Raw genomic sequence first — 20,790 nt, 5'->3', positions numbered from 1 at the left:
ATACTGGTTCCATGATAACCCTTTTAACTCTTGATTGAATAGGACTATGTAATACCAAATAGGTACCCTCTTCCATTCTTTCTGAATCCCTGTATATTGTCATCTCTCAGATAAGCCTCTCTCTTCAACATTCCATTACACTCCAAGTGATGAGAGCTAATACTGTCTCCTAAACTTATGATTTCCAAGGTTGTAGATAAGTTGGGAACTCTATTCTCTTCTACTAGCCTGTCCTAAACCTAATCACCTCCACCTTAATGATGACAACTTAGTTTTGACTGAACCAAGCTCCGAAATACAATCTTACTTAGTCATCTGGGAAACCTTTTACTCAAGTAAATAACTAAACTTCTTCCTCACTATCTTTTGAACAAACTTTAATATTGAGTTTCCAAGTCCAAGATCCTATAAAAGTTTAATATCCTCATCCTACCAAATCTCAATTACTGTACATACCAATTTTCACTAGTACCAAGATAACTCCTGATAAAGCTCCTCAAAGTTTTAGTTACTTCTTTACAAGAGCAAAACATACTCCAATTTAGTATACTAGGCAATGATCAGTAGTAAAAAGACAAATTTTTAAAAATAACAAAGACCTCTTCAAGATCACTTGGTTGGACCACTTCACTGACATTCTCTTCTCAAAGTTAACTCCAAGCCCATGATAGATGAATGTTCTTCAAAGTATGCATGTACTTTAAACTAGCATATTTTGTACTGCATTATCTGAATACTCTAAAGTGAGGCTGAACTGCAACGTTCAAAAAGTTTCATGAAAAATTTTTAAAGTTTCATATTACAGTGGGGCCCCCGTATTCGCGGACTCACACATTCGCGCATTTCCCTCGGGAACATTTCCCCACATTATTCGCGGAAAATTTGCGCATTCGCTGTATTTTTCTATGAGAAATATCCACAAATTCCTGGTTTTTTTAATCAATTTCATCATAAAATGCACTTTTTGTGATAAAACTATTAAAAAAACCAAGTATGAAAATTTGTAGTGGTTTTTCTTGAGTTTTAACTGACAAAATAGGCTGTTTTTAGCGTTTTTATAGGGGTTCCAAACATTTGCGGGTTCTAACTATTCATGGGGGGTCTGGTACGCATCCCCCGCCAATACGGGGGGACCACTGTACATCATTTCAAATGAGTACCATGAATTTTAACAGGCTTTCAGTAGATGTGGGGAAAATACACTGGTGGGCATGAATGGGTAGCAAAGGCAGACTATAAAAGATTCACATCAACTGTGCATCTGATGTCTAGCCCCGTCCCTTACGACACTCCTGATTGGCTGTTGATAACCCAATCACAGGGCTGGAAACTATCAAGTCTCTCTCAAGAGTTCACATAAGCAGGATGTATGTTCCACTTCCAAGGGATACATCTTTCAAAAGTATCCTCAGGAGAGGTGGAACATTCATCCTTTCTACGTGAACTCTCGAGAGAGTTTCCAGCCCTGCGATTGGCTTATCAATAGCCGATCAGGAGCGTTGTAAGGGACGGGCCTAGTCATCAAATGCACAGTTGATGTGAATCTACTATAGCTGCCCTCAAGTCAAATTGCCCCCCCCCCCCACCCCACCCCCCAAAAAACAAAATCATCAAGGACTGTACAATATGTTTTCTCTTGAAGTCTTCCCCAGAGAAATGCTCTCACCAAACTCCTGTTACATGTTCAATACCTCTTTTTGGTGTCAGAACTGATATAACAAACATGAAAGTTTGTTATATCAGTTGTACATAAACAATGAGGTGCAAATTGGCCAGGCAAGAGTACAACATTACAAAGTAGCAATGAAACACTGTACTAGTTTATATCTATGCATATATTTTATATACTAAATGTAAGTTGGTATGAATAATGAAAGTATGTCCCTGGGTGATCCACATGAGTATTTGTGGTAATAGCAACACTGCATGTTATGATCAGATGTGAACTGGCTTCTGTACAACATTTCAGAGTCCGTAGCAAGTTTTAATATGTAAACTCTGAAACAATGAAACAATCAAAACTCTGAAACAGTGAAACAATCAAATACTGTACTACTAACAAAAGTATATTTAGATCAATGAATGGTGAGAGTATGTATCAGGGTGATTCATATAGATCAATAAATGTTAGTATGAATGGTGAAAATATGTACCTGGATGATTCATATAATACCTGTGGTAATAGCAACACCTCATAATTATGATCAAATGTGAATTTTCTAACAACTGAATCAAAGACAATATGGTGCCAAAAGCAACACAACCAGTTTTGAAGAGAAAAGAATGATCTACAGAAGCAAAAGTTGAAATAAATCACAAATTCATTGAGATAACTCTTCTTTAATTGATTAAGTGCGACTATGAATGAGGATCAAAGAAAGTAGGTGAAAAGATGAATCAGATACTTTCAAGGTGATTTTAGAATGAAGGCTGATCCACTGGCAAAATGAATACACAATTTAGAAGTTTTGGGAGATGGAGACTAAAGATGCAGACCAAGAATGTGTGGTCTTGGGTCAGATGGAGTTCAAGAGGTGTTGCTTAGGAGAGGTCTTGATATGCATGAATACCAAATGTGAATGAGCATGTGTGTGCAAATACAGAAGAAAACAACAGTCACTGTAAATAACTTAATACAATAAGCTTTTAGAAATGTAAAAGCGAGGAAAAAATTAAGGGTTAGTTATCCCTTTAATCATGAACCCAACAAAATCTACAATAAAGAATTTATGTACTCCAAAACATCTAAGATCTTGGCCCTGGAAAAAAAAAATTTAGAAAAATGGGAGCTCTTCACCTACTTAAGTGTATGATCACAACCAATTGACACTAAAATCTAGTGATAATTCTCATTTCTCTATGCAGAAGCAAAGGCTTTTTCATTAGTATTTATGGATCAAACTTATTGAGGCAAGAAAAATTTTTAATATAAAATTTTAGCATGTAAAGTTTATACAGATATACAACTTCATTTTAAATATACAAGCACTCTTCTTCAGTTTGTTTAGCAGTTCAAACTTCTTCCTTAGCCTCAATTTTTTCTGGCTTGACATGGACACTGGTGAATTCCTTTGGCAGACTATCATTAACTTCTTCATCTAAGCTTTCTGACTTTGATGCAAGCATTCTTGATTCAGGACTGGGAGTTTCAACTTTAACAGAGCTTGTTGTAGCCATCTGATCAGCAATATACACAAAGGATTCTGTACTGCTTCCTTCTAAGTGATTTTCATCAATGTGTTTCTTAAAACTAGCATATCTTAAATATTTCTTTTTACAAACAGGGCACCTATAATTTCTATTGTCAGCATGAACAATCATATGTCCCTTTAAATGGGCTTTCTGAGCAAAAGTTTTTTGGCAAATGTGACATTTATGGTTTCTTTCACCACTATGAACAATTCTGTGTCTTTCTAGGTTTGACTTCAAAGAAAAACGGAAATCACAGATATCGCAAACATAATTTTTCTCCTTTGTATGAACTCGCATGTGAACTGTTACTTTAGACTTATGAGAGAACAACCTTCCACAAACTTCACATGCAAAATTCTTTTCTCCTGTGTGAATCAACATATGTTTTGTCAAAACAGAACTCTGACTAAAATACTTTTCACATAAATTGCATTTAAATCTTTTCTCACCTGTGTGAACACGCCGATGCTTCACAAGTCCAGATTTCATTGAAAAACCTTTCTGGCAAACTTCACAGCTGAATCTCTTGATCTGCGTGTGTGAAAACATATGAGACGTTAAATGTGAGCGAAGTGAGAATCCCTTCCCACAGAGTTCACAGATGAAGTTCTTAACTCCACTATGTATTAAGGTATGCTCAATCATGTGAGCTTTTCTAAAAAAATCCTTCCCACAAACTGGACACTCATATTTTTTCACACCTGAATGAACAACCTGATGACGAACTAAAGTTGACTTTCGAGAGAACTTTTTCTCACATGAATCACACTTAAAATTCCGTTCGCCTGTATGAACTACCTTGTGATTTTCTAAATGAGTCCTCCGTGGAAACCCTTTCCCACACAATTCACACTTAAATTTTTTGCTTTCTGAATACTTGGAGAAATCTCCCATTATTCCAAATGATTGAGGAAATTCTTTGCCTTCATTATCACTAATTTTGTCTGTTTGGTCACTGTTAGAATCTTCACTGTCATCTCTATCTGCAGTGTCACCATTTTCATCTCTTTCATTATCATATTTCTTTACAAGGTTTTCATCCTCAACATCTTTATTATCTAGGGAGGTTTGGTAACTTAAAAAGTGTTCTTCATTAATAGCTTCATGAATGAGGTATTTCAACTTGTCTACTTCATTATTTTGATCATGGACAGCATCAACAATTTCTCCATCATCTTCACTATTAAATTCATGAACTTTACCTTCCTCTCTCTTTTCAAAATTGCCTAAATCATGCGCAAGGTTATAAACTTTTTCCTCCTTAACTGTAATGTAAGTAACATTAAAATCTTCTTTACATGATATATCTTGAGAAGTTGCTTTTTCCTTATCCTCATATTTATCCCTTAAAACACTTTGTATTGATGCCATGACCACTATTATAATTCATACAGAATGTATATAAACTTACTTGTTTACTAAAATAGCTCAAACAGTACCATATTTAAAAATATGTAGTAGTACAGGTTTTCCTTAAACTGAAAAATAATCACAAATACTGTAACCATTTAAAGGTTCTGTGACCTAGAGAAGGCTTAAAATTTGAAATAGTAATTTGAATCTTACAGACATTATTTTATATATTTGAACCATTAATACGTCAACTTCCATGAATACTACTGAGATATCATAAACAATGAATACTAGTAACAATACATATAAACAAACAAATAAATTCTCTTAAAAACAGAACTAAATTCCTGAAAATACCTTGCTTCTTTTACAAATAACTAGTGTATTATTTAAATATGTGAAAAGTCAAACTTATGTGAAAAGTCAAACTCATATTAAAAATGTTTATATTCTCTTTAGTGAAAATTGCTTTTTTGACACTTTATAGCGATGTCAAAATATTCTTTAAGCAAACCACAGATGATATGCAAATGGAACACAAACAATGGTCGTACTTTAGATATGTCTTACTGTATTTGGTACCAAGTAATACGTACATCCCAAAGCCCGAGTTTGTTCCATCTGGAAGACTGGCCTCTTACTCAGTAAGAAAACATTTTCTGATTCTGAAAGAAAAACAGCAAGAAACCTTTTGAAATAAAATATTGAACCTAGAATAATTATTGTTTCATAAGTAAAATCAGCACATTACTAATTTCTTAGAAAATGTATAGTTCTAACTCATGCTTAAAACTGATGAGTTTACAATTAAGATAAGACTGCCCACCATCACAGAAGTTCATCATCTTCCTTATCATGTATTTCATGAGCAACTAGCTAAAATGGTAATGTTTCATGAATGCTCATCATAGAAGTCTGTCACTTAGTCTCATGGCTTTTTACAATTTGTATATCTTCATACAAAAGTTATGTTAAATTGCTACTTAAATAGGGGTTATGCAAGCAACTCCTTACATAATTCATTTAATTAAAAGTTATACAGCTTAGTATGTACCTGTTACCTTAATAAGTCTCAAGTAATCCCCAGTTTGTAATTTAGTTATTAATCTTGAATATGACTTGCACTACATGTCAAAAGCAAATGCAGATATGTATACAGTATATAATTATTACAAATAATAATGCATAAAAAAATTCCCCTTGGTTGGCAACTTTGTGCAGGCAGAAAAACATGATAGTTACACTGTTAGGAGTGCATATAGCATAGTGATAGTGATAATGGAGTATTGAATAAATGGATAAATTATGAAATTTGGGGACAAGCCCAAGCACTGGGACCTATATTGGTCATTCAGCGCTGTAGTGGAATGAAATAAATAACTTAATGATCAATGAAATGTAAATGAAGGTGATCCCAAAACTCTCAGGGGGGTCCGAAAGGTTGCCTTGGGTTTCAGGACGTTAACGAGAAGGTAATTATCATCTCATTCACACACTTTAAGACAACCACCCTACAGGTATGCGCCTAGTAACAGACGTATGTCGCGAGAATATACAAGCATATTGAAAAGGTTACCGTTGATCGAGCACCAGCCTAATTCCTTCATCATTCAAAAGAGGAAAAGATTAAGGCTGTTAGTAGACCTCTCTCATTCTCTAACAAAGGCCGAAGGAGAAACTATCCCGAAGGGAGGCTTCTAAGGCACCAACAGGACACCAATGACAACTAGCTCTTAGATGAACTGGCTGTTACACAGCAGAGGTAGAAGTTCGATGGAAGATGACCAAGTCCCTGAAGGGAGCAGATACTTCCTGAATGATACTATCCACTTACCAGGTCTCAGGTATGTCGCTGTTAAGTCCAAAGACTCGACAATGTACCATCAAAAGAGGAACACCTGTTATGAGCATTATCTTTCCTTCTGCCCCTCTTCCCAGAAGATAAGCAGAAGAAGGCAGTTGTTTCTGCGATCAACCTTCGGAGTCTGAGACTTCTTAGGGGGTCTGACCATATGGTTGAGTCAAATGGTTACGAAGACCCAAAGGTCTTGCAAGGCAGTTACCCTATCACAACCCTTGACTACACACCACAGTATCCGTCAATTCTCTGAAAAGAGAGAGGAATAACCAAGTAAAGGACTGTTCTTCTGGGTTGAGACAACTCAGGATTTACGATTGGGACAGTCTCTATAAAACAGAATACTTCAGGAATGATTGCATTCAATGAAGTTAAGCCTTACAGAAAGTGAAGGATCACAGATCCAGTCTGGAGACTGCTGGGAGACACACCACTGTGATGTCCTCCAGGTTTGCAGTTTCTTGTTGGGAGAGGAACATCGTTCACAGCAAGGAAAATAGTGAGAGACCCGAGTCCGCATGAAGCAGAGAGAGAACCATCTGCAGTCAGCACAGGACCCCTCCAAGGTAAAGAAGAATTGCCCCTGTCATGGCAACAGAGAAGAGACCTTGATTGGGTGTCTTAAAACTGAATGAACTCCTTGTCCGGAGAAAATGCATTTAGTATCAAGTTGAGAATACCCTCACAAGCAAGGAATGTGGCACCCCTAAGTAATCCTCTCTCTCCTGGAAGGGCAAGGGCCTCAAGGAGTGTGAGAAGGAGAAAATGTATTTAGTATCTAGTTGAGAATGCCCTCACAAGAAAGGAATGTGGCACCCCTAAGAAATCCTCTCTCTCCTGGAAGCGCAAGGGCCTCAAGCAGTGTGAGTATTCACAGGGGGAAGCAGCTGTCTTATTCCTGAGATCAAAGTGCTGAGAAATTGGCGCAAAGATGTCTGCCAAATGAAAATCGAGGGTATTTATATCCCAAGGAAAAACCCTAGTTTCCCCGAGGCGTGAAACTCCCAATTTTCTCTCCTTGAAGGGAGATGCAACAGGACCCAATCAAATTTTCCTTGACTACTCAAGTGTATGATGAGACGATCTGAGAATCGATCTTGAGATACTAACCCTCGTACAGGCAGTCCCCAGTTATCGGCGGGGTTCTGTTCTCAGCAGGGGGCTGACAAGCAAAAACCACCATTAACCATAACCCGGCAATCTATAGCATAGAGTTTTGGTTCATGGCGCCTCTGTTAGGTATGTTATGGCGCCATAACTCTTATTGGCCCCTTGTGGCACTGATAACTAAAACTCATCCTGTTATGGTGCCATAAATCGCTGATTTTATGGTGCAAGACAAGCACCATAAAACCGGATCGTCATTAACCGAGTCCACCGATAACTGGGGACTACCTGTAGCCATGACCCTTGAGGCCAAATTCCAAAAGAGACAAACTCATCGGAATTCTCTCTGTCAGCCTTGTAACTCTTGGAACAACCAAGAAGGTAAAGAGAACAGGTAAGAATAAAGGGCATTCCTACCTGTCATGCTAGAATAACCAACAGGAGGGGTAGACTGTGGGCGATCACAAACTTGTGATGACTGCAGGACAGGAAAAAAGGGTACTTACGCCATGGGAAAGCATCAATCTGAGGAGAGCAGAAAAGTTCACTTGGACAGAGCTGATCACCCAATTCGGCTGATCCAAGCATGTCGAGCCGAATCAAGCGAGCTGAGCAGATCACGTCAACGTGACTATGGGTGGCACTCGTCTCCTAAGAACTATCACTTTCCTCCCTAATGCACTAGTCTCCTTCCAGGCCGAAGGCCCTCAAGAGGAAAGTTCAGAGAAGGATTCTATACCTGCTGTCCTATGTGCTCGGACCCCAAGATGCAAGACACAAGGATGTTACCTGACCAAGTACTACTTAAAAAATTGCTGGCAGTTCTGGCAGGCAGTGTATAAACACCCAAGTGTCTTGGCATTTTTCTCATTCTGAGATATGGCCAAGATTCCATAAAATCCTGGGCAGTCGATAATACACCAGATGAGCATTAGCGATTGAATCACAATTAAAAAACCTGAGCAGCGAGCTCTCGAAGTTCCAAGAAATTAGAGTGCTTGGCGAGACTCCCGAATCTTGAAAAAACAATCATTGAGAGCAGTCTTCTACGGACTTCCGAATGCTTGCAATTCCAAGGAATGTGAGCAACTGGCAAGCGGCAAAAATTCCAAGGAATTAAAGCACTCAGCGAGACTCTGGAATCTCAAAAGGACAATCATTGGCAGTGAACTTCTCACCTTCTGAGTGCACGATTTCCAAAGAATCTAAGCACTCTGTGAGCACCAGAAATTCTAATGAAATAAAGCACTTGGCGAGACTTTCATACCTTGTAAGACCAATCATTGGAAGTTATTTCCCTCTCGCATTCCAAGTGCTTGTGATTCCAAAGAATCCCAGTGCTCCGCAAGCACTTGAAATGTAAGGAATTTGGTGAGACTCCCGAATTTTGCAGGAACAATTATTGGGAGCGGTGTTCTTTCAACTTCTGAAGAAATTGAGGGGGAACAGGGAGACTTAAGAACTGGATCGAGAGAACGACTTGAAAAATCAAGCAACCAAGGCCCACAATATGCAAGACTCCAGGGGAGAATGCAGATCAGATCCTGCCCTTGAATGAAGGGGTAATGAGAGAACCACTGCCTCGTCCGAGAGAAGCCATCACTCAGAAGTTCCATAGAACTTTCAAAGGAAACCTTCTCCCTACCTCTTTCAATCCTCAGAATCGAGGCACCAGGAGGGAAGAGAGGAGACACGTGAATGTCTCTCCCTTTCTCTCAACCTGTGCCTGAACTGGGATGGAGAAAAGACTCTCCTTCAGCAGCTCGGGATGCCTGCGATTTGTTAGAAACAAGAGCACTCACAGTGACTCTTTAACAAGCACCCACCACAGCACCAGTCAAGAGGCGGAACCTCTAGAACTGACAACAGGAATGCAAACCGAAGCTGGCACTTCCACAGCTCCCGAAACACAAAACCCAGGGGTGTGCAAATCAGTTCAAGAGTCTGAAGGTTGGGAAGAGCCGACAAGGGATCCCAATGCCTCCTCAGGAGGCAGCCCCTTAGAAATCCTGAAGTAGACTTCCTTTGGCTAAAGGGGGCCTATCCAGTTCTCGAGAACCTCATGAAGCCTCAGAAAAAGAAGGAAAGGGCAGTGGAGGATGAAGTTTCTTTCACAGAGCTGCTTCTCATGATGCTCATTATTAAACGTCAATAGCAGTGGCAGGAGTCAAAAGGCACCTGGGGCCACAGGCACAGCAGAAGCTGCCCAGTGACTGGTCATGAGGGCAACAGAAGCAATCTAACAGAAGGCACAGCAGGGGAACTACACACCCACAAGAGGCAGTGCCACTGCATGCTAGTGTCTCGCAGGTACACTCACGAAGGTTAGGATAACCTACAGCGAGATATCCAACCATCTACTGCTGTGTCCTATGACTGCACACTGTTAACCTGAAGAAGTAATTAAAGATAAAATTAATAAAAGGAGACTCCTCTCGTTCCGAAGGGCACTGCAGAGCGAGAGGAGACTCCTGAGAATATGTCACCCAATCGCCAACACTAGCACCTGCTGGCCCCCACCTCATTGTCCGACAAGCGAGCAGAGTGAAGGAGAAGGAAAGAATACAGGGAGAGAAAACCGAGGGCGAAGGCTCCAAAGTTTTCTTCCCGGCAAACTCTGACAGCACAAGTGGCAGGAGTAGCATCTCATAACAAATATACTCTCACGCCCTTATCAAAGGGAAGGATGTGACGGGGCAAATGTTCCAACCCCGGAACCCACACACTGGGGGAAGGCGGTCTGCAAGGCTATCACAATTCATGTGTTTGTAATTAAAATATCAAACACCATATATTCTAAATATATTCAGGAGTAATAAAAGAAAAGATCTCAACTGGAAAAAAAGTTTAAAGAAAGTCAGGCAAGAGCTCACATAAACACGTCTGCATAGCATGACAACTGAAAGGAAAGTGGAACATTTACATCCGGGCATGCGGGTCTCCCCGTCTAGCAGACGGAAGTTACTGCCAAACCACCTTGTTCAAGAGTTTTAACAGCCCTGTTCCAGCTTCAATATAAGCAATTCCTAATGTAAAGGACCAAGAGTTTGTATATTGTGTAGGAACAAAGCTGGAAGGAGACATTTTAAGAGTTTCTTATGCTCTAGAATGTATTTCTTAGTACATATGCAAATCATCATGTAGCCTACATAACAATCAGCATTGGCTTCTGTTTGTTTTCATCAACCAACCAACATTACCTCTCCACAGATCATTATCATTGGTAAAAAGAGGATCACATTTTCTGGTTTGAAAGAAAATGGTAACTTGCATAATTGTAATCCACCCTCAAGAGTTTGTTTACCCTTCATGGACAGATACCCTCATGCGAGTAGCAATAACAAGTGAGCATCAATATTATACGCCATCGATTTGGAGGAATCGGGTGGGAAAGAGGTTCAATTACTTCTTTAGCCCATAAATTCACTAATAGCAAATTTTAGACTGGCTCAGCTCGCCGATTCTAAGCGGCTCATGACTTAGTTGTGTACTTGACTTCAAGGAGAAATGTACTGCCTCTCTCTCTCTCTCACACGTTATGTCTTTTTATACATACTATTTGCTTATAAATATATTACCAGGGGTTGCTGTTGGTTTCAGTTCTTATCTTTTATGACAATACATGTATGTCCATTATAAGTGTAATTTTGCAAAGAAAATTGCAATGAAATATTACAAAAAACATGTATAACCCAAAAAAGTGACTGCATCTTCAATCTCTGTAAATTTATGGATGTAAATATTTAAAAGCACATGTACATACTCAGAATTTGTTATTGATTTTAGTTCTTATCTGTTTTGATATAGTGTGAGCTGTAATTATAATTTTACAAAATCAAATAAAATTATTTATTAGAAAAACATGTCTAACTTGGTAAAATCTAAGATTGTCTTGTAAAAAAGGCTGCACAACGGTAGTAAACAGTCTTTTTCAACCTCTCGTGAAAGGTAGGGAGAATTTTTGGGATTTTTTTCTTTTACCATGTGCATTTGCATATCTTCCCCTTTCTATTAAAGTGTTTTTTCTTAAATTGGCCGACCTCAAAGTTTCCCGGCATGGGGTGCTGCAAGTTTCTTTTTAGTCTGGCTCTAAAGGGTTAACACTGTTTTACGTGCTTTAGTAAATTTTTCCAAAATTCAAAACTAGACCAACTATAGACTGTCCAACACTAATATCACCAGGGTTTGGCTAAGTGAAAAATGCAGCACAGCCTAATCTATCTTTCCATTAACAATAATACCTTGTATATATGGTTTTACCCGAAACCTATCATTTACTGTAACTGCCACTTTGGCTTTCTATATGTTCTATCACATTGGCAGAATGAGCATGCCAGTTAAATAGGTGGCTGGTTCAAGATGAGCTAGTGAAGTGACCACTGACCTTCTAAATGCATTATGCCACCACCTGTCACAGAATCTTAGGTTAGGCAGTACAGGTAAAAAATTATGCCACTCTCTGTAGGAAACAGTTCAGGACTTCCAATGAATGAAAATATCTAAAGTCAAATGTATTTTTAATGCCAGTTTTAAAGTCACGGTTATACTATTGAAAACTCTCACCTGAGTAGGCTCTTCTAAGCCTATGCTTTTATCTTAACAAAGAGACATTTGTCAACAGGGGGAGTCCTTACTCACACCAACCTAGTGAACTTATTGGCGAGACACTACAGTGCTTTTTAGCTAAAACTAAAATTTTCATGGAAAATTACCTACTTGTAAAGTGCAACCTCAGTTCTCGTACATAATACATTCCAGACCTCCCACGAAATCCAAAACATACAAAAACCAAAACTATAATTCCCATATGGAATAATGTAAATACAGGCAGTTCCCGGGTTAAAACGGGGGTTCCGTTCTTGAGGACGCGTTGTTATTGTAAGCCGGAACATCGTAAAAAATCCTAAGAATACCTTACTTTTAATTGTTTTGATGCATTGAAAACTATGTAAACTGCATTCTTACTGCATTTTTCATCAAAAAAAACCTTCAAATATTGATTATTTTGCATTTTTGGTGTCATATTTCATCTGCCAGATGAGCGTTGTAGGCGTCATAACCCTGGAAATAATGTCTGATGAATATAATTGAGAAGCACCTTAACCTCGGAACGTCGTAAGCCGAACCCGTCGTAACCCGGGGACTGCCTGTATAATTGTGTTCCAGAACCCCCAAAAAATATTAACAAAAAATGTTATTGTTATAATACAATTAAGTTTGTTCATACTTACCTGGCAGATATATATATAGCTGTATTCTCCGAAGTCCGACAGAATTTCAAAACTCGCGGCACACGCAGTGGTGCGGCCAGGTGGTAGTACCCATTCCCGCTGCTGGGAGGCGGATATCAGGAACCATTCCCATTTTCTATTCATATTTTATCAGTGCCACTGTCTCCTGAGGGGAGGTGGGTGGGCACTTAATTATATATATCTGCCAGGTAAGTATGAACAAACTTAATTGTATTATAACAATAACATTTTGTTCATGAGACTTACTTGGCAGATATATATATAGCTGAATCCCACCTTCGGATGGTGGGAAGAGACAGAATAGGATTTGTAGGAAACTTAAATTAAGTAGATGATATACACCTTGGTTCCTCACCTGTTAGCAAAGTAGACTCTGTGATTACTGTCACTACAGCCTGCTTGTGCTTAATCAGAGTTGCCAGCCAGGTGGAGACCTGTAGTGCTGGTGCGCTCTGAATGCTCTGTCAACGGGGACGTGACCTCAATGTGACAAGAGCATAGAGCCATACAAATGAGGGCAACGAAGCAACTGACCACCACCTGACCAACTAACAAAGACCCCCTGAACACTAAGCTAAAAGATGGGAGGTCTTCACCAAAGCCTCACCACAACCAAAAAACACATCAACTAAAACTAACCTAAACCTAACTAAGGGATAGGGAGAGAGCTACCTTCAGCCCCCAAGACTGTGTCTGCAGAAACGTATGGCCCAAGAGAACAACAGTCCTCGTATATCGTTCTCACATCTCTCAAGTAGTGTGAGGCGAATACTGAATTGCTCCTCCAAAAAGTGGCGTCAAGGATGTCCTTGATCGACATGTTCCTTTGGAAGGCAAGCGAGGTTGCAACAGCTCTGACCTCGTGAGCTTTCACTCGCAAGAGGCTCAAATCGATCTGTGTGGAAGACGAAATGAGCCTCTTTAATGACGTCCCTCAGAAAGAACGCCAAAGCGTTCTTGGATAACGGTATATCGGGTCGTTTAACCGAACACCAGAGATTATCTGAGGGACCTCGTACTTCTTTAGTCTTGTGGACATAAAACTTTAGAGCCCTGACAGGGCACAGGACTCTCTCAGGTTCTTGGCCCACAAGGCTTGTCATACCCTTGATTTCAAAGCTCCTTGGCCAAGGGTTCGACGGGTTTTCATTCTTTGCTAAGAAAGTGAGACTCAAAGAGCAGACAGCATTGTCCCCTTTGAAGCCCACTCTCTTACAAATGGCTTGAATTTCGCTAACTCTCTTCGCCGTCGCCAGAGCAGTTAGGAAAAGAGCCTTCTTAGTCAAGTTCCTAAGAGACGCTTCATGTAGCGGTTCGAAAGGACTCGACATTAACAGTCTAAGGACTAAATCCAGGTTCCAAGAAGGAGGCCTCGCCTGAGGTATCTTGGATGTCTCAAAGGATCTCAGGAGATCGTGAAGATCCCTGTTATCAGACAGGTCTAGTCCTCTGTGTCGGAAGACTGCCGACAGCATGCTCTTATATCCCTTGATGGTCGGGACCGCCAGCTTCTGCACATTTCTTAAAAATAGCAGGAAATCGGCTATCTGGCTCACAGAGGTAGAGGAAGAGGAAATTCCCTCCTTTCTACACCATGCCCTGAAGGAAGCCCACTTCGACTGGTAAACAGCTCTCGAGGACGTTCTCCTAGCATTGGCGATCGCCTTTGCAGCTGCTTTAGAAAAACCTCTCGCTCTGGCCAGTTTTTCGATAGTCTGAACGCAGTCAGACCCAGAGCGGAGAGGTTTCGGTGATAATCTTGCGAAGTGGGGCTGTCTGAGTAGATCTTTCCTCCAGGGCAATGTCCTCGGAAAGTCTATGATGAATGACATTACCTCTGTGAACCAATCTTTCGCGGGCCACATCGGGGCGATCAGGGTCAACCTCGTCCCCTCCGATGCCGCGAACTTCCTTATTACTTCCTTCCCCCATGATCTTGAATGGCGGGAAGGCATATAAGTTCAGGTTCGTCCAGTCCCAGAGCAGAGCGTCTATCGCGACTGCGCTCCCGGATCCAGCACAGGAGAGCAATAAAGAGGCAACCTCTTTGTTCTCGACGTCGCAAATAGGTCGACTAACGGACACCCCCACAGTCTCCAGAGCTCTCGACAGACGTCCTGGTGCAACGTCCTCCATTCCGTCGGCAGGATCTGATCTTGCCGGCTGAGAAGGTCTGCTCTGACGTTCTGGACTCCTGCGATAAACCTCGTCAGGATCCTTATCCGTCTCGCATCTGCCCACAGCAGAATCTCCCTCGCTAAATAAAACAGAGGACGTGAGTGTGTACCTCCCTGCTTCTTTAGGTACGCCAGGGCTGTGGTGTTGTCCGAGTTGACTTGGACTACTTTCTCTGCAACCTTTTGTTGGAAGAACTGTAGCGCCAGAAAAACCGCCGCTAGTTCCTTTACATTGATGTGCCAGGACACCTGTTCCCCCCTCCAGGTGCCTGACACTTCCTCCCCTCCTGAGTGTGCTCCCCATCCCGACACCGAAGCGTCGGAAAACAACACTATGGTCTGGGCTCTAGAAGCTTTAGGGACAACCCCTCTCGAAACTTCGAGGATCTAACCACCATCTTAGATGGTTCTTCACCGATTTGGTGATGAAAAGGGTCGCATCCAGATCCTCTCTGACTCTCCATTCGTCTGCTAAGAAAAACTGGAGAGGTCTGAGGTGTAGTCTTCCCAGGGAAACAAACTTTTCCAGCGAGGAAATGGTTCCCAGCAGACTCATCCATTCCTCGCCGAGCAAGCTTCCTTCCCCAGGAATGCCGAGACTTTTCTTTTCTAAGCCTTGCAGCCGTCGTTGCCTGGACGGAAACGCTCGAAAAGCCACTGAATCCATCTGAATCCCCAGATACACGATGGACTGTGTTGGGGTCAGATGCGACTTTTCGAGGTTGACTAGAAGTCCCAGGGACTTCGCCAAGGCCAACGTGAAGTGAAGGTCCTTCAGACACCTTTCTTCTGACGATGCTCTGATAAGCCAATCGTCGAGATACCAGGGACACTCTTATTCCTGCAGAATGTAACCATCTCGCTACGTTCTTCATGAGCATGGTAAATACCATCGGAGCCGTGCTTAAACCGAAACAAAGGGCTCGGAATTGCCAAACTTTGTCCCTTAGCATAAACCTCAGAAACTTTCTTGAAAGAGGGTGGATAGGCACGTGAAAGTATGCGTCCTGTAGGTCCAAGGACACCATCCCAGTCGCCCGGTCTTAGGGCTCCTAGAACCGACTGAGGTGTTTCCATCTTGAATTTTTTCTTTTCTACGAAAAGATTCAGGCTGCTTACGTCCAAGACTGGACGCCACCCCGACGACTGTTTTGGTACCAGGAAAAGTCTGTTGTAGTATCCTGGTGACCCCAGGTCTAAGACCTGCTCCACCGCTCTTTTCGTGATCATTTGTTCCAAAAGATCTAAAAGAACCTGCTGTTTCTCCCCTTGATACGACGGGAAAGATCTCTGGGAGTCGTTGAAAGAGGAGGAGGGTCTACACAAAGGGATCTTGTACCCCTGTTCTACTATCTTGAGGGACCACGCATCTGTATCTCTCTCAATCTCCACGCCCCCGCAAAGAACTTTAGCCTGGCTCCGACAGGCATCTGAAGGACTTTCGTCTCATTTAGAGGATTTAGGTTTGAAAGAACCTCTTCCTCTTGCAAGTCCTCTCCCTCGAGGAGCAGCTCTCGAGGGAGGAGCGCTACGAAAGGGTTTAACCTTCCTAGGAGGTCGTCCAGACGACGACGTGATAGGGACTGCAGGACGTCTAGAAGACACTTTGGGCCAAGAGATCCTGGGTAGCCTTCTCTTGTAGGCTCACTGCCAGGTCCCTTACCATAGCCTGGGGGAAGAGATGGCTCGAAAGAGGTGCAAAGAGAAGCTCTGCTTTCTGCGATGCAGAAAACAGACTTCGCTGTGAAATTGCATAAGAGCGCTCTCTTCTTGAGGAAAGCAGTGCCGAAATGAGACACTAACTCTTCCGAACCATCCTGACGGCCTTGTCCATGCATGACAACACATTGGACAGCTCCCCCAGACTCAAAGAATCAGGACTCCTAGATTGAAGATCCAGGACTCCTAGGCACCAGTCTAGGAAGTTAAAGACTTCCAGAGTCTTTAGACCTTTCATGTGATGGTCGATCTCCGTTGGTGTCCTCTAAGCAAATACTTCGCGGACGACAAAAGGGATCTTTTCTGGGCGTCTACCAGACTAGCAAAGTCCCCTTGGGAAGAAGACGGGATCTTAATTCCTACTTCCGATTTGGTCTCATACCAAATGCCGCCTCTCCCACTAAGTCTAGAGGGAGGCAGGGCGAAAGTCGACTTGCCCTGATCCTTCCGACGTTCCATCCAGTCTGCAATTTCTTGAATGCTCTCTTAGTGGACAAGGAAGTCTTCATCTTCCACCATTCCGAAACCTTGCCCGACTTCGAAGACGAAAACTGAGAGGGCGGAGACTTAGGAGCTGCAGGCTGGAACTTCTCCCCAAACAAGGAACGTAAAAGTTGTACCAGCACCTTGTAGTCGGAAACCGACGAAACTGACGGCTGTTCTTCCTCCACTGAGTCAGCCGGACTACTATGTTCTCCTTCCTCCCGAAGAGGCAAAGGAGATAGAACCTCTGGAGAGGGCGTGCGCCCCACGGGTCTAGCCTTCAACAAAGGCTTTCGAGAAGACTAACATCCGCCTCTTCAAGGCGACCGACCTTCCGTCGATCTTTAGAGCTCGAACCACGAAGAGCTCCTGACCTCGCTGCGCGTCAAGAGAGGAACTCCAAGTCTCTCTCGAGGAGCTCCTTACGTTTGACGCTCAAGCGTCCAGCTTTCGCTTTCAAAGCGTCCTTCTGAGCGCTCTCAAAAGCCTTCTCCACAGGCAAAGCGTCAAACAAAGCAACCCGACGAGCGTCTTCAAAAGCGTCCTGCCGAGCGTCTTCAAACGCGTCCTCCAAGGCGTCCTGTCGAGCGTCCTCAAAAGCGTCCTGACGTGCGGGCGGAGACAGCGACGAACGAGGAGACAGAGAAGGAGACTGCCTCGTCCTCTTGACAGGCAGTCTAGCGTCCTTCCTTCGCTTAGGCTCAACTGCTGCTGGGCGAGTCTTCCGAGCCATTAAGGTCGACAATTGGTCTTGAAGCGACGCAAGAATACTCTTCGTAGGTGAAGAACCGAGAGGAGGTGAAGGGCTGCCGCTTGCGAGAAGACGAGGGGGGCGGGGGGAGCCTCCTTCCTTCTTCACAGGAACAGCAACCTGCCTCTCCGAGGCGCGAGAGAAGCGCTTCTCAGCGTCGTCCTCGGACGACGTCCTACCTCTTCTGTGGAGGAAACGCGTCATACGACGCAGGCGAAGACCGCAACGAGAGCGGAGAGGAGGGGACGCCAAAGCGTCCTCCCTAGGAAAAGTCCTTTTCAAACAACCGGACGCGAGTCACTCCGAGAGCTCCACCCCTTGCGCGGGGAGGGCGCCTCGGAGGACGAAAACAGTCCTTTAGGATGCGAGCCTGAGCACGCTCCTTGGCAGCCTGGAAGTAGCAACAGGTCCTGCCGAAGGGACGCCAGATCGGTGGGGAGCCCCCGTAACCCTCTTGCGGCTTTCGACATGCCCACTCCCTGAGGTCTGGGAGTCCGACAGAGGTCTAGACCTAGAGGCATTATGGGGCCGATCTGACGCCCCCTCCACAACACTAGGGGCACGATCACACACTTTAATCGAGCCGTTTTCAAGGGCCAACACTTTGGACTCTAGAGTGCGCAATGACTCTAGAATCAGAGAAAGGGCATTACCTTCTCCAGACACAGAACTAGGGCCCTCAGGCAACAACACAGGATTAGGTGAAGCAAATTCTACTGGTGTTAATATAGGCGAAATGTTACTTCCCTTACCTTTCGTAGAACCGCTTTTAGAGGAAGACCTCCTGAATCCTATCGCGCTCTCCAAAAAAAACTTACTCCGATAGGATTCATACACCTTCCATTCATCCTCAGTCAAAACTTTTGCATGCATCAATGCAACGATCAACCAGCAAACAAACATGCCCCCTACACCCCATACATAGCTGTGGGGGTCTACCGATGCTTTCGGTAGCCTCACTCCTTGCAATCACTCCTCACACACACTCTGAAGCTCACTGAACTTGATCCCGACATCACGTTCATAGAAAAGCCAATCCAAAATCCAAAAACAGTCCACTATCGCGTATGCCAATCCAACAATCCAGAGTCAAAACCAAAAGTCAATCCAGATACTTATAACGAGTTAAATCCAAAAATCCTGGGCGGAGGTCTGTAAACAGGTGTTTACCGACCGGCGACAGAAAAAATATGAATAGAAAATGGGAATGGTTCCTGATATCCGCCTCCCAGCGGCGGGAATGGGTATACCACTGGCCGCCCACCTGCGTGTGCGCGAGTTTTGAAATTCTGTCGGACTTCGGAGAATACAGCTACAGTAATACTTTGGGTTACGAACCGATTAGTATACGAATTTTTTACTTACGAAGTGACGCCCTCATTCTGGAATCGAATTTCGCTTGGAATACGAATGCGCGAATTTCCATCATGGGAGGCCGCCTGATTTGTTTACATCGGATGAGCGTGGGATCTGCGAACGCATTTTTTTCGCTCCCAAAAACTTAACCCCGCCTGCTTGTTTACATCGGATGAGCGTGGGATCTGCGAACGCATTTTTTCGGCCAAAACTTAACGAGGGTCACGTGACTTCCTCCTACGCATCCCTTGACCCTTTTTAAACCATAACTCTTTCAATATCTCGCTGGCGTAAGATTGAACGCATCTGTCCGTGATACGCTCTCAAATTTGCTAGTGATTTGCGCACGTGTTGTGTTTCCGTGATAGTGCTATACATTACTATTACCCAAATACTAAAGACAATGGCTCCCAAGATGACGAAGGCAAGCAGCAAGAAGGAAAGCATAAGAAAGAAGGAGATGATTACAGTCGAAATGAAGAAGGAAAAGTATCCAAATGCATGATAAAGGCGAGTGCGTGAAAGACATTGCAGCATTCTTCAAGCGGTCGCAATCAACGATCTGCACTATTTTGAAGAAAAAGAAGAAATTAAAGCCAGTAAAGCATCAAAAGGTGTCACAGTATTGACGAAACAACGGCCTTATATTCTCGACGATATAGAAAATTTGCTCATAGAAAAATATTTTTTTCAAAATTGTGAAAGACAACATAGTGTTGCGTAAGCGTAAAATTAGTGATCGTATAGAACGGTGCTCTCTAGAGAATAGAGAAAGAGCCAGAAAGTCTTCCAGAAGTGTTCACGGAGGGAGATTTCCCCCCCAAGTCCTAACCCTCTCCTCCTCACCCTTCCCCTCCTCCCGTCTCCGTCAAGCCAGCAGCCACACTCGCCAAAGGTAAAGTTCAGGTTTTACTGTGCATGCATATTAAATCTAGTGTTTATATTTAATTTCATTCTTCAATTTTATAATTTTATGTAATTCCTACACGAATTTTCAACCTTAGTGAACAAAAATAAATGGAAAAATATGAATTGAAATGGTTATTCATGGTCGGGTGGAACGCATTATTTGCTTTTTATAACATTCTTATGGGAAAATCCATTTAGGTTACGAATTTTTTAGGTTACGAAGCAGGTTCTGGAACGGATTAAATTCGTAACCCAAGGTATTACTGTATATATATATCTGCCAAGTAAGTCTCATGAACAAAATACAATTTATATGGAATAAACACAGGTTTACACAGAAAGCAAGAAATAAATATAAATATAAATGACTAATGAAATTAATAAATGAACATTTACCATCACTCTTACCTTTATGGAAAACACTTGTTAACGTATGGAAGATGGAGAGGAGGGGAGAGGGATGAAGAGAGGTTATTGTTTGGAAGGGGACTCTCCCTCCGGAAGGACTTCAGGTATCAAGGATCTATCTGGGGTTACTTCTCTTCGTTTTTTACTGGCACTATCTGAGGTTACTTCCCCTCTCCATTTTTTAGTGGCACTAGGACCAGCTTGAGTTATTGGACCCCTGTCACA

The 20,790-nt window shown here is 42.6% G+C and overlaps 2 protein-coding genes across 5 annotated transcripts in view; one reads left to right on the top strand and one right to left on the bottom strand.

The window, feature by feature from the left end:
- Positions 1 to 20,790, top strand: part of LOC135208437 (uncharacterized) — a 579,462-nt gene that overhangs the window by 553,848 nt on the left and 4,824 nt on the right. The gene's annotated exons all lie outside the window — the stretch shown is intronic.
- The window catches only part of LOC135208439 (zinc finger protein OZF-like), a 34,128-nt gene continuing 15,063 nt past the window's right edge, over positions 1,726 to 20,790 (bottom strand). For 3 of the 4 annotated variants that reach the window (XM_064240623.1, XM_064240621.1, XM_064240620.1), the window contains one exon: positions 1,726 to 5,210. In XM_064240623.1, the coding sequence (XP_064096693.1) occupies positions 3,013 to 4,563 (1,551 nt within the window). In that variant the 5' untranslated portion in view covers positions 4,564 to 5,210 and the 3' untranslated portion in view covers positions 1,726 to 3,012. Of the gene's footprint in view, positions 5,211 to 20,565 lie in introns of all 4 variants that reach the window. The other variant, XM_064240622.1, reaches the window with a different exon arrangement.

This window comes from Macrobrachium nipponense, chromosome 35, assembly GCF_015104395.2.
Source record: "Macrobrachium nipponense isolate FS-2020 chromosome 35, ASM1510439v2, whole genome shotgun sequence".
Lineage (NCBI taxonomy): Eukaryota > Metazoa > Arthropoda > Malacostraca > Decapoda > Palaemonidae > Macrobrachium > Macrobrachium nipponense.
The sequence above is the reverse complement of the archived record's forward strand: the minus strand, read 5'-3'. Positions and strand labels throughout refer to the sequence as shown.